A 14,208-nucleotide genomic window follows, 5' to 3' on the forward strand; every position below is an offset into this window, starting at 1 on the left:
TTCTCTCCCCCCAAATAACGTCCAAATATTTTACGCTACACAGCGCCTCATTACCACCAAAAAATTACAAAATTACCCCTGTGGGAGTAATTAACTTCAGGTTGAAGACCTCTGGTTTAAACACATGTTAAAAAACTTTGTGAGAAACTGGAGACTGAGAGAGTTTTAACGTCTTTACTTTAAGATAAATAACTCAAGACACGACTATCAGCTGTCAAATCTACCTCATATCCCTGTGATCTGCCCTGCGATAACCACATACCTCTCTAGGTTAAAATAACACAAACCTTATACCCCTACAAATATAATAGACTTTACTCATGACACAATATCAAATTAGGCCAGGTCAAAGTTCGCATCAAGAGGAGCTTCAAGATTGGATTTACAACTAAAGGGATACAACTCCAGTCTATAAAATTGACTAATAATGACACAATAATGAAATATTTGGACAATCCTATAATATATTGAGAAATAAGCCAACAATCTATCTACATATAATTGACTATTTAAGGAGTTAATTCTAATTCCAAATTTGGAGTTTTTCCAACTTGAAAACTTATCCAAAAAAAGAAATGTAGGTCTTTTGCAAAGGACATGGCAATAATTCAATTCAACAGTCACATGTGTGCAGAAATAGGCCAGACGTAAACTAATTTGCATAATAACAAAGGAATAAATAAAAATAAAAAATTTGAATGAATAAGCTACTACGTTGTGAAGGAAAAATTCGGTGAGAAGGAAGTTAAGATATACCAAACCTTATTTTGCACTATTAATATTTTAACTTAACAATCAACTAAAAAAAACCTGAGTATGGCCAGATTTTATTACAGAAATATTGACAGATTCCTGGGGGGTGGGGGCATGTAGAAATTAGGTTGGCCCCGATTTGGCTCCCCCAGTTTCAATTTTTTATCATAGATTTCTTTCATGCCTGGTGCTGTGACCCCCACTGAATAGCCCCTTGACCCAATAATTCATGAAAACACCACTGTGGATATCCTAAAATGGATACAAAGTCTAGATACAAATAGAGGGAACATGAATCTACATTTTTTTTTAGTTTTGCTACCCAGAAAGAAGTAGTCTGCCAAGTCTGTAATGCTATGTCCATAAAAGGAAGTGTGCCCATATAAGGAAGAAGGACCAGTAAACAGTTTTTTCATGTTTCTAGGTAACAGTGGGATTGTCTAGGATTAAATCTATCATATCATAACTGATCTATATTTCACTTCACTATACTGAGAATGACCCACGAAATATCTTATTCAAGTTCTCAAAATTATAGAGACATTTAAAGAGGTGATTTCTAAGAAACTCTTGGAATTTCTACCTGACTAGCGATTTAAGCAAATCATATAAATATATATATCCTTGCTATTCCAGTTGACCCATCTTACACCTGTTTTGAAGAAGGGATAATACACAAACAAGTATTGCCAAGAAATTAGTCGATTATTATTCTTTCTAAATATGAATGTGTCGTTATTTTTTAAAAAGAGCCAACAGGCAATCTTATTTCGTATTTGTCAGTTATTACATCATGTACAGTGGGGGCATCAGTGGGGGTACAGCGGGGCATTTGCCTCCCCCTAGAAAAGTTGTTTGCACTCTCAAATGTACCCCACTTTATTTTCAAAAAATCTAAATGTCTACCTATTTTCTCCAAAATATGTGTCATAATTTGAAAAAATCAATTTATTTTTTCTAAAACTTTCTTGCGAGAACCCTCTAAGAAGCTATACGAGAGGCTTGCGACTATAACACCACCACAGAGTAGACAAAATTGAGTCAGTCTCAGAAGTTGTCCCTCAATTGAGTCAGTCTGTCCACTATTTGTACCCCCAGTCTTGGAAGGCTGGCGTTGTCACTGATTGTTTCAATGTTTATAATGTGGTAGTTATTTGTATCAATAGAGTTATATTATAATCTGTATAAATAATTATCAAGTTATAGCCAACTTTTACTGACTTTTTGAACCAGACGGCAATTACCTGGAAATATTTAAAAGAAATAAACCAATATCTCAATTTCTAATCAACATTATCATTATTATTATCATTATTTATTATTGATACAGACACTAGCCAAATGTTTTATATTATATGAATAATGGGAGATATTAACATTGTAATAGGTCCATATCACATACATACACCACGTCCATATATAGTCATAATAGGTACTCTGAATGAATGAATGAATGAATGAATGAATGAATGAATGAATGAATGAATGAATGAATGAATGAACGAATGAACGAATGAACGAATGAATGAATCAGTTTATATATACCATGTTTTTTGGGCAAAAATCTCATAACTAGGTTATAAATTTGGGCAACCTCAAATTCCCTCCCCCCTCCCCTCGGACGTAAATCTGGCTGGTCATAATTATTGATAGGTACTGTGAATGAATGAATAAATGAGTGAATGAAACAGTTTATATATACCATGTCCATATAAAGTCATAATTATTAGCAGGTACTCTGAATGAATGAATAACAATTGTTATTTGTTTGATCCAATAGTTTACATATTCCATGTCCAAATATGGTCATATTTAGATGGAAAGATCAATAACACAAACAGCATATATATATCATGTCCATATATAGCCACAACCATATAGAATGAATGAATGAATGAATGAATGAAACACAGCTTATCATATACATAATTATTGCTTGGTAATGAATGAATGAATAAAGAAAAAAGATCAAACACAAGCATATATATACTACAAATATATCATCTCCATATATAGTCACAACCATATAGAATGAGTGAGTGAGTGAGTGAGTGAGTGAGTGAGTGAAAGAGTGAATGAATGAATGAATGAATGAATGAATGAATGAATGAATGAATGAATGAATGAATGAATGAATGAATGAATGAATGAATGAAATCAAACACTGATATATAATATAACAATTCTAACATGTGATAAATTAAATCTTATCAAATGATAATTTGAACTTTATCTGAGTTTCAACAAGATCAGAAGAATTATTTGGTGGGAGGATCTTTACCATATTCACTGATATAAACCCATCAAATACAGTAATTTAAGAAATACACCAGTATTGACTGATTATCAAATATCCAAGGACATTGGCAGAATTGTTATATTGGGTGGGTCAAACACTGTCAGAGGCAAAGAAAATTTTTAAAATTTGATCATGAAATGAATTACCGGTAGCCCCATCAGATGTGTGGACGCCCATCCAAGTATCAAAAGCGGATGTAACTAACACAACACCAAAGTAAAACACACATTGGAAAAGCAACAGTATTCAATGATGAAAATAAAATAATCATACCAATACATAGGAATAGAAAACAGCAAATTCAGCAAAAAATTGAAAGATGAAAAAGATAGATTATAAAGACTGTTTTGAGGTCAAGGCAGACACCAATGACAATCGTAAAGCGGTAGTTTCTCAAAAACTTTCCTTCAATAACTAGAGTTTTTTTAAAAGTTTATTCATCAACCAAATAGATTATTGTATTTTTCAAAATTGATTTTATTTTTGTCAAATTTTTGGGAGTATCCTCTCAAACTTAAATCTCTGGACCTTCAAGTCAGTAAGCAAGTGTGGTAACAAGGCCCCAGGGTTTTATTAGGAAGACTATGGTATGGTTGAAGTTTGAGACAAGTTTTACAACTCAGCACTTATCTTGTAAGAGATTTCACTGATTGATATATATCATATATCTGGGTCACTCATAGTTTAATCTTACTGTTATAATATAATATACTGCACCTAAATACAATATCCAAATAATTTAAAGGTTTTCATGACAGTGACCTCATAAAATGTGTAGTGTTAGTGGAATTGCAAGAACCATATTGGAATGGTACAAATTGATTCTATCAATGTCTATAATACTCATCAAAAATTTAGAAATCTTCATTTAAAGCATTTTATCATTTAGAACCTGTCCTGTGTATCAATTAGAATTATTTTATTCTTCACTTGATCATTTTAGAAAAGGTCAGCAAGTCAAATGACTAAATAACGAAGATTCTATTATTGACGAGGTTTTAATTACAGATGGTTAAAGATATGCTAATTAGGTTAATCAATTAGGAAATGGCAATTAAAAACTAATTATAGGATACACATCAATAGCTTCCCTGTACTTCACAGGGATATTTTGTACTTAAACTGTCAAAGGACTTGACCCACTTTCATGTCTTCAAGTAAGTCTAGCAAATTATGTCAATGTCTGATTGCATTTCATTACCAGGAATATGTCTGTGTTGTTATGGTAAACAATCTAGGAACAATCTAGACTTGATCATTCAATATGCAACAGAATGACATAGCTAAGTGCTTATGAAAAGAGTAGGCCGATCTATATTCAACACTGCGCCTTCAACACAAAAACTGCAATCTAATATCTCAACAATTACAAAATATAGTATAACCTCAATAGTTTAACAAACCAAAGCCCAAAATTGCTTGAGGCATACAAAAGGTAAAACATTCTTTACATTCTACATATTCCAGGAAGTTAACTGAAGCAAAACTGACAATTTTATTGGTGCAAGGGAGGTAACACCATTTTTTGAACAACTAAATTTTTCCAGACTACAGTTAATTTTCTCACGTCCAATAATGAACACAAGTATACTGGCTCTATATCATTTATCTTTAGTGTATTGGGGTAAATTATATTTTGATATATCATTATTTGCAGAATTCATACTACACACAACCTCTCTATTCAATTCTTTTTATCATTGTCCTAATATAGTTAGTTTTCTGCTGTATTTTTGTGTTAGGGTTTGGACTAAAATATGCATTCATACATGTTATAGTAGACATTTCATGTGTTTGTTTAGAATTGAACTGTTATCTTTGCTAAAAAATAATCAGACTTGTATTTTGTAGAGTGTGTAATGTTGTAGATCTGTTAGTTAACTGTGGTCTAAAGTTTAAAAAGAGTTTCCTACCTTGGACCACTAATCTCCTCTTTTACATGTCTATTTTGATCTAGTGACTCCATGACAACATCTCTCACGCCATCACCAGTATATGTAAGATGGCACGGCAACTGATCTTCTGGCTGAGAAAATAAAATTTCAAACATTCAGTATGAAAGACAAGTTTTTTAATCAGTTGATCAACCCAACGAAGAATAGAAACACACTCTGTTTCAAACACAACTCTGTGAATAATGTCATTGTTGCCTCTGAGAAGTGGGGAAGTTTCCAACTAGGAAGTAGTAATTACTGAAAAAGCAAACCGAGTCTACCTTACCTTGATCCAAACTCTGTCATTCATAAAGGAGAAAGGAAGTGGTGTATCATCTCCACCCAATTTTACAGTTTTACTGAAATCTATTGTGTTTTTATCAAGTCTTGGAGGGGTTCCTGAAATGGAATTGACACCATGATTTTAGGAAATAGGCTACAATGTGCAATGAGAGATATTTCAAAAGGACATTGGCCTTAGTCTGTGAAGTCTGCTCTTTTTCTATTTCCATCTGTCGAGGGATCTTGAATGTTCACAGTCTGTAGCACATGAGCCATGGTTTATTGTTCTATCCAAACGACTAAATGCTTTTTCCGTGTCAGCCCCTCCAACAAATTTAACTGACAGGGGGGAACCAAAGGTATCATCTCATCCTATGCAGCATAGGCTATGCCTAGATTGAACTCTCAGCTTGGAAAGCCATTTAGAGAATACATTAATAATATAATAGCTATCAGAATTGGATCATTTTCTTACCCGTTTTCAGTCGTCCCAATCTAAACCCCGCCTTCTCTAAACTTTTAGCCAATCCAATGGCAGGTTCATCATCTAATCTACCAGCAGGACGACTGTATAATCCGATGTTTATCGTTCCTCGTAGAAACGTACCAGTTGTCAAGACAACAGTCTTACTTTCAATTCTTTCTCCATTTTCTAAGAAAAATAAAGCAAAAAGATGATATTGAAACTAAATCTATCTAAATTCCAAAAATATTGTAAACAACAAATGCAAATAAATAAACAAACGTAACAAAATACCTAATATTATTCCATGACAGGCATGTTTTAAAATATCACTGTTGTTAGAAACAGGCAGATCTTCTAGAATTAGATCTTCTACTGGACTAGCTAGTATTGTTAAATTGGCCATATTAAATATTTCAGACTGCAGATGTTTCTTGTATAGTTTACGATCTATTTGAGCTCGTGGACCCTACAAAATAAAACAATGATTCCATAAACACTGAGGATAATACCTTAATTGTCCCAGGTATGGAAGTTACAAGTATAAAAATGGATGACCCTTGGCTTATAATTGGAATTTTTAATGCCACGATAAATGCCTTAAGAGAATTAATATACATGGAAAAGCTAATAAGTTTATAATAAAAAAATATATTTAGTCTGTAATACTTTTAAGGTGGCCCGGCTGTGCTTGAGAGCTTCCACCTTCAATTGAGGCGTTTAAATTTACACCCTGAATTTGTTGAACACAAACGAAGAACACCTGCTACTACTGAATTATCTTGTGTAGGCTATATCCGGATATATTTCAAAAATAAAACCCACCCAAACAGCTGGTCCTTTTCTTCTGTTTAACACCTTGTATTGAACTCCAGACAAATCTAAAAAGGATATTAAAATTTATATATTTTACTACAACATTCAGAATATAAGCTGGTAGAATCCCACGTTGTTATCTTGCCCTGAACTAGTCACATTTCTTTGTTTTTTTTCTTCAATTTTCAGAATACCAAAATCTACTCACCACAAATCCTGCCACAAACACCGTCCAAGGCATCAATTTCTTTCACCAGGTGACCTTTACCGATTCCACCAAATGAAGGATTGCAGGACATTTCACCTGCAGAAGACATAATTCATGAAAATTGGAATGAAATTCCTTTTCTGTCCCTGACAAAAAGTTTGCTATGAAGGTAGCATAGGCATATATATTTTGATAGGAAAAAGGAATTCAAAGACACAATTCCATATTCATTTCAGCAGTTTATAGCTTTGTACCACACAACTACCTCTAATTATAGTAGAGTGCTTGTTTTTATGTTTTGAATTGAACCTGAATGATCATGAATAGCTCTTTTCAACTGTCGCCTATATCATACATAATAAAGAGGAAATTGTGAAATACAAAACAAAGGGCATTGATTACCTTTTCTGTTATACACTTACGTTCAAATCTTACCTATAGTTTCCTTTTTATGTGTAACCAATAGCGTGTTAGCTCCCATTCTCGCTGATGCACAGGCAGCTTCAGTCCCAGCATGCCCTCCTCCCACCACAATGACATCATATCTATTATTAGCAGCACTGTAATGCCGTGTAATTTTACGCAACACATGGAACAGTCCTACACCTCTTCTTATAAGTCTCATTGTTAATGCCCCTGTCAATTATTCAACATTACTCTGACTCTGAAATGAAAGATGAAATGATAGATACCAGACTCTGAAATGAACATATACTTTGTTAAATCTTCAATTTTCAAGCAAGAACATTAGGGATCTTTTAATAGAAAAAGGCCCCAATAGGATTTTACCTTCAAATAAACTGAATTTTATTAGTGTCTTATATCAATGCAGTGGTGTTTTTCACCCCAAAAGAAAAGAGGATAACTCGGCTTTGCAACCAACCACTTTCACTTTCAACTGAGACCCATTGATTCATAGAAATGGATAATTGATGCTTCGATTACCAAACAACACTAATCGGAATCCTGTCAAAATCAAAGTGCACAACCATACCATGATAGGCTAAATAATGAACATACCAGTTGCAATCCAAATGGGAAACATGACATTTGCATTGTCGTTTAGTACGTAACACATGTAATTCAAAACTTTCTTCTTAACAAACCTGTAGACCCTTTAAGCACTATAATATTCATTTCAACCTTCATAAACATTTTCTCTTCATGGGCGCAGCCATCTTGGATTAATCTTCACTAAATGGAGTTGTTTCCCTTTGACTATAAGAACAGCTATTCAGCCCACATTTAATTTCTTGACAAAATATAACTAAACTAATTATCCACTATACATGGTCTTTATATGTAGTTATAACTGAACTAAATTCGGCTCCTTTCATCTAAAAATTTAAAGATGTCTCATCAGTCATGGCTTCAGAGAAGTTAAGCAGAATTTTAAGTTCCCTTTTCCATCTCTACTCCAGATAACTGAGTATAGGACTACTGGCAAAAATTTCCTTCATTGCCCATGGCATGGCCTTGTGTTTTTAGACTCAATCACAAATACTTGTTCCGTCAGAAGAAAGAGACTGCATCTTTTATGGGACAACAGTGTCAAAAATTACTATATAGTTAACATCAATGCCCATAGGCACACTTCTTTAAACAAAGTTCCGAACTTGTCTCCAGGTGTAGACATGAGAATAAGTTCTACTTGTCCAACTTTAGTAAGGACACAGGCTGGACTGTAGACTTCACAGCATTAAACTCTGAGTAACAACATATGTTTTTAGGTTCTGTTTTAATATTTCTAGAGTTAACATTAAATATGAAATATACCCAAATAGCCTACTATCTCAAACTGTGAGAGTTACACCCAGTAGATCTAGTCTAAGTTAGCTTTCATGAAGAATTTGATATCCCATTATAAAAAATCAACAATATTTAAAGAAAAAGTATATTTATTGATATATGATGAGGGAATATATTCTACATTTTATAAATTTGTTTAAACAACTTCAGTTTCTTAAAACACAATATTCAATATGATAATGTGTAAAATCAAAACTCTATATAATTTCCATTTCTAGTTTTTACAAGAAACACATAATATTTACAGTTGTGTTAAAATTCGAAAATGCTGATGAATTTATATTTACTAAATGCATGTGCGATCTGATGCATGTGCATTTTTATACATAACCTACTTTCTGATTTTTATCTTATTTATGAACTAATCGAATCAATAAAATAATAAGAAAGGCTGAAATCTAAAATTATTGTCAGTACAGATAGAAAGCTATCCCAAAACACAAGAATATGAAAAATGCATGTGCAGATATAGTCGTGACCTACTTTCATAGATTATCATTTCATTTCAATTGATTGTAATTTATTATCAGTAATGATCTGTTAGCAAATAATATTGTTAATACTAAAATATAATAAAATAAACATAAAACAAATACAGCAATGCAAGGGGAAAAAAAGAAAATCCTCTTTTTTAAAAAACCCAACAAAAACTGTAAAATAAGCACCTTTTGAATCAGTTTCATGTTAAAAATAAAATAAAAATATTTTGATATAATTAAAATCAGTTCAAAGATACTTGAGAAATCAAACGATGGAGGTGGTCTGACAATGTTATTAAAAAATGTCTTATGCCTCAGCCACTACTTTCGAACATGCCTAATGAAGCTAAAGTGGCTTTAAGTAGTCAGCAAGTGTCAGCATACCCTTAAATAAATGGAATATTCAGAAACAAAAACGTTTCATGCTTGGGTTTGTCAAATCAGCATTTTAACTGGATGAGCTACAGCTCTCTTTAAACTAGGACCTTATTCACGTCTCGTTTTTTAGACACTGAAAGCGAGGTTCATAACACAAATAACGTCATCCATCGATATGATGGCAACGTCATATGAATGAATAGCCAATTTGTCGTCATTAAACACCCGCTAAACAGCGATAAACTGCTCTTACTCGGAAATGTGTGCAGGTAAAATTCATCTGAAAATATCAAATGGCTTAATCAATTCCAAATCTAATGATGTAAAATAAGATTAGTTTTGAGTTAGTAGGACTGGAGAAAGAGGCTTTAAAGACGTCAAGGTGGTAATTTTTCTGCAAGCCTTGTTCTGAATTCAATATGGATGACAAGTGAATAAGGTCTATTGTGTTCAGTTCACTACACGGACAACAGATACAGCCTAAATCTCACAATCAAAATATTGACTGCCGGATTAGCAATTTAGAGTTGACAACTTGGAACTTTGATGATGTTACTTTAGTGTATGATGTGAATTTCGACCAATCAACACTAAGATGGCAACAGCTCCAACCCTTTCCTTTGGTCTGAAGCTTGAGATGGAATGGAGGACCAGTTTACAGCCCTCCCAGGGGATGATAAACTAAAATTTCAAAAGTCTGATATTTTTTAGCAAATATTTTTAATATACTAGGTAATAGTTATTTACAAATCTAAAAAAAAAATCATTTTACAAAAACTGAATAATATGGTTTTCTACTGAATTAATGTAAATAAAACTACATTTACTGTATGATGGACAAAATACAGGGCTGACATCACCCATAGGGCAAATATTGGTTCTTTAAAATCATATCATTTTTCAAATAATGCAAAAAATTAGTCTGTTGGGTAATAAACGTACCGAATCTAAAACATGAGGGAGGCCAATATCAAAAAAGCCTTTGATAGCTTACTCAATTCCAGGAAAGTTGCATGATTCCTTGGTGGTTCAGAATGAATAAATTCACTGCCTATTTGTCTTGTAATAGACCAGAGTCCAGAGCAATACAAAGTGAAACAACTGATAATCCTTACCAAGGTAATTTGGCACCATGCTCTTTTATTATGCCATTAGAATTTTGAATAAGAATCATGACATATTTTGATATAGTTTGTTTTTAAATAAAGTTCTCATTTATTATGGGGTACAAACATTACAATTATATATTTCGGACTGTGGTGATTTTTATTTTGAAAATTGTTCTGATTTTGTCCACCATACAGTAGACTATCTGAATATACATAATTTTGTACAAAATGTTAAAAACATGGCGGTGAGGTTTTTGATTTTATAAGGAAGGAGGTATATAAACTAATATCTATGGTATCTATGGTAACGTATTTATCAGAAATTCTGTATTTTTTTGTAATGGATGCCCCAGGGCTGTTGATTTCAAATTTTCTAAATTTGACAGATTTTGGTTGCCAAATTTCAAAATGATTATAAAAACAAAGATCAACAAAAAATGGATCATTTACATAAAAGATCATACAATGACTGGCAAAGAGAGATATATCAACAGCCCTGGAACATATCCAGTCTTGAATCATTTTTCTTTTCATCAACTGTTTATTTCATAATGTTACTGAAACTGCTAAACCCTTGGTCTGAGAAAAGAAAAACCCTTCCTCCATCAAAATCTATATTTCTAAAGCAGACCAAGTTTGCTGTAACTGAGGCACTAGCAATTTCTGGACACTACCAATAAGGCAGAGCAACCTTGTCTTTTCAATTTAAAACACCAGTAAGCATGCATTGGATTTTAAACACCCTCTAGGTTGGCTTATTGCTATCTTAGCTGTACCAATTTAATTAAGTCCTTTGAGTGAGCTAACTGCTTTCTCCATTGAAAGTTTTAAATCATCAGGATTGGGTAATTGCTATTTCTACTATAACCCTCAAAGCAAATGCGCATGCAAGCTAAAGTCCAATAGGACTTATTAGGATGTCACATTGTGGTTAGGTCCTTGTTGATGATGAGAAAGATGTATCAAGACTGGTAAGAGTTATCTGTTCTTAATAAATTAAATCATGAAGATGTCTGAATGAAGTAGAGCAAAATTGAAAAGTTAAAAACAAAATATATGTAAATGCACTATAAAATGATGAACATAAGACATTCAAAAAATAATTTAAATCTGCAATAAAATAAATATTATCGTACCACACAGCTAAATATTTCTCTTTGAAGTAGTCTCAAGGTTATATTATGCAAATTTTATGCGAATGTTATGCAAATTTTCGATATTATTTTTTGAATGTCTGATTTTTTTTTTGAGTAGTAGAGCACTAAAAACTATAAACAAGAAATGAGAAACAAAAATTATCTGAGTGGCGAGGCAAAGTATAAAAATGGCAGCTGAAATAAATTTAGATCAAACGTCACTTTTTTTGATATTCAAAATGTATGATTTACTGGGTTTATTTTCAATTCTTTCATGTCTGAAACATAGTAGCAGCCAATCAAAACACACCAAAAAAATTTCAAATATGAAAGTTTATGCAAGAGCCAATGAAAATCAATCTTTAAAATTCAAAATCCAAATTTCATCCAATCAAATCTCTTCATTTATTCCACTCTGAGTTCACAATACTGGTATCAAAATTCCCCAATTCAGCCTCATTCACAAAAAACTGGACACCATTTTGAAAAAAGCATTAAGTCACATGATAAGATTATGCGTGTTCCGTGTGATTTAAATCAAAATGAAATTAATGTCTGTTTCCTTATCGCAAACGCATGATTCGTGTTTTGTTGTCATCATCCATTTTCCTCGGCAATGAGATACGTCGACTGCAGACCAGCGCGTTTGTTTGTCTAAAACTCCATGACCAATACATCGTAGTCCCAGTTCTTTATCCATGGCTGTTGGTTGACATTCCACGCACACTCGTTGGTTTTCGGTCAAATCTTTTGCCCAGTTAGCTTTCTCGTCAGATGTGTTACAGGCATTTCGGGTGCTGGTGATTACAAAGTAAGAACAATATCTGAAATAAATACGTAGAGATGAAATGTCAACTCAAAAACATTAAATGTCAACAATTATATCTGTTCCTCAGAGTCCTGATAGAGTAATGGGATAATGGTATGGTTAGGTATTAGGGGGTGATAGTGATGCCCCCCCTCCTGACCCCCCAGAAAAGACCCACGACCCCCCAAAGTTTCAAATTTTGTATTATTTTACATAGTGAATGAATAACTTGTGGAAAATTTTGTGGGCCCATTGCCCTCTGACCTAATGATTCCTAGAAACGCCATTGACTGATAGAAGGTATCCCTTTAAATCTGTTGTCATAGCATCCTTTGAAGTAGAGGATCTTTCTACAATACCAAATCATATTTTTCTGTTAAAATAAAAAAATATTGATAACATTCATTAATGAACTTACGTTGGACGAGATTGGATTTCGTTAAAATTTCGGCTGTATAAATTTTTCAAGATTCCCTTCCATGGATCATATTCTTTACTGGATCGAAATAAACCAAATTTAGCTGGCAGAATTCTGGCTGTTTCTGAAAGTAAAAATATAAATTCAGGGTTAGTTACAAGAAGTAAGGTAATAGTGAAGAAATGTCCTCAGTACAACAAGCTGGTTTGAAAATCAAGCAAACAAGGAAGGTTTGAGACATTTTGGATTCAGATATTCAGGGTTTGGCTTCTAATAAATCTTTTCTTGAAAAATTGATGGATTTTTCTTTGTGATTTGAATGTTTGTTTTGATAGATATCAGAACTGGTCTTTGTATGTTGGAATGATGCATTGTTACTTGTTTTCGTCTTTTAGATGCTGGTTTTGAAATGTTTCTTTTTGGGATTAAATACTTGTGATACAATTTTCTTGCTTTATATATTGACAGAATTTGACAAAATGTAAATAGATTTACAATTGAATTTTGTCCTGATGTCATTTTTAAATTTTGTAATTTGTTGATTCGATTTTTTAGCCTTAGGTTAGGTTTAGAAATTGTCCTTTGGCTTTTAAATAGATTCAAAGTTTATAATTTGGCCTTATTTGAGATGAAGCAATTATATTTTGTGTTGTGACCTACAGGGTAAAAGGCATCAAAAGTTTGACAAGAGGCCACAGGTTTTGATTGAAACTGTCCATTTACATGTCGTACTGAAGTCTAGAGTAACAAAGCCAACTTAATCAATCTAAATACCTACAACTAATATAAACCTTTTAACAAAATTAACAGTTTTAAATCGAGCGTGCTGGTCGCGACGTCAAGTCAAGCTAAGAACCAATCAAATAACAACTATATGCCGTTCTAAACTGGTAATCCCCACACAAACATGTAAACATCACAGACGGCTTTTGAAGTTCAATTAAAGGGGCTATATCTACAGCTGATATCTTCCTAATTCACTCAAGTTCAAACTTGTTATGAAAATGTTATTTTATTAACTTGGCTCTGATTATGAACCAATTTTTCTTGTATTTGAACATATCTGTATAGATTAAAGAAACAAAATGGTTACGTTCAGTTCTTGATTTTGATATTTTTAACAACCACATATCAGTGGTCCGAGTTTGACTCACCAACTTTCAAATTTTACATAGTGAAAGAACAACCTATGGCCCTAAACACCACCCTCCCATCTGGAAAATTTTGTGGGCCCTGCTCAACCTCCTCTACTGATGTTCCCTACATTTGCCACTGCCTCATATGCCTTTCAAGTAATGATACATTTTACATTTCTC

General features: G+C 32.9%; 1 protein-coding gene across 1 annotated transcript in view; it reads right to left on the reverse strand.

Moving 5' to 3' along the window:
• The window catches only part of LOTGIDRAFT_217378 (hypothetical protein), a gene marked incomplete at its 5' end in the record, with an annotated part of 56,606 nt that extends 49,226 nt beyond the window's left edge, over positions 1-7,380 (reverse strand). Inside the window, 7 exons of the mRNA XM_009059449.1 lie at positions 4,966-5,078; positions 5,273-5,385; positions 5,744-5,920; positions 6,026-6,200; positions 6,557-6,612; positions 6,756-6,851; positions 7,191-7,380. Coding sequence (XP_009057697.1) covers positions 4,966-5,078; positions 5,273-5,385; positions 5,744-5,920; positions 6,026-6,200; positions 6,557-6,612; positions 6,756-6,851; positions 7,191-7,380 — 920 coding nt within the window. The remainder of the gene's footprint in view (positions 1-4,965; positions 5,079-5,272; positions 5,386-5,743; positions 5,921-6,025; positions 6,201-6,556; positions 6,613-6,755; positions 6,852-7,190) is intronic.
• Positions 7,381-14,208: the final 6,828 nt, after the last annotated feature.

This window comes from Lottia gigantea, assembly GCF_000327385.1.
Source record: "Lottia gigantea unplaced genomic scaffold LOTGIsca_39, whole genome shotgun sequence".
Lineage (NCBI taxonomy): Eukaryota > Metazoa > Mollusca > Gastropoda > Lottiidae > Lottia > Lottia gigantea.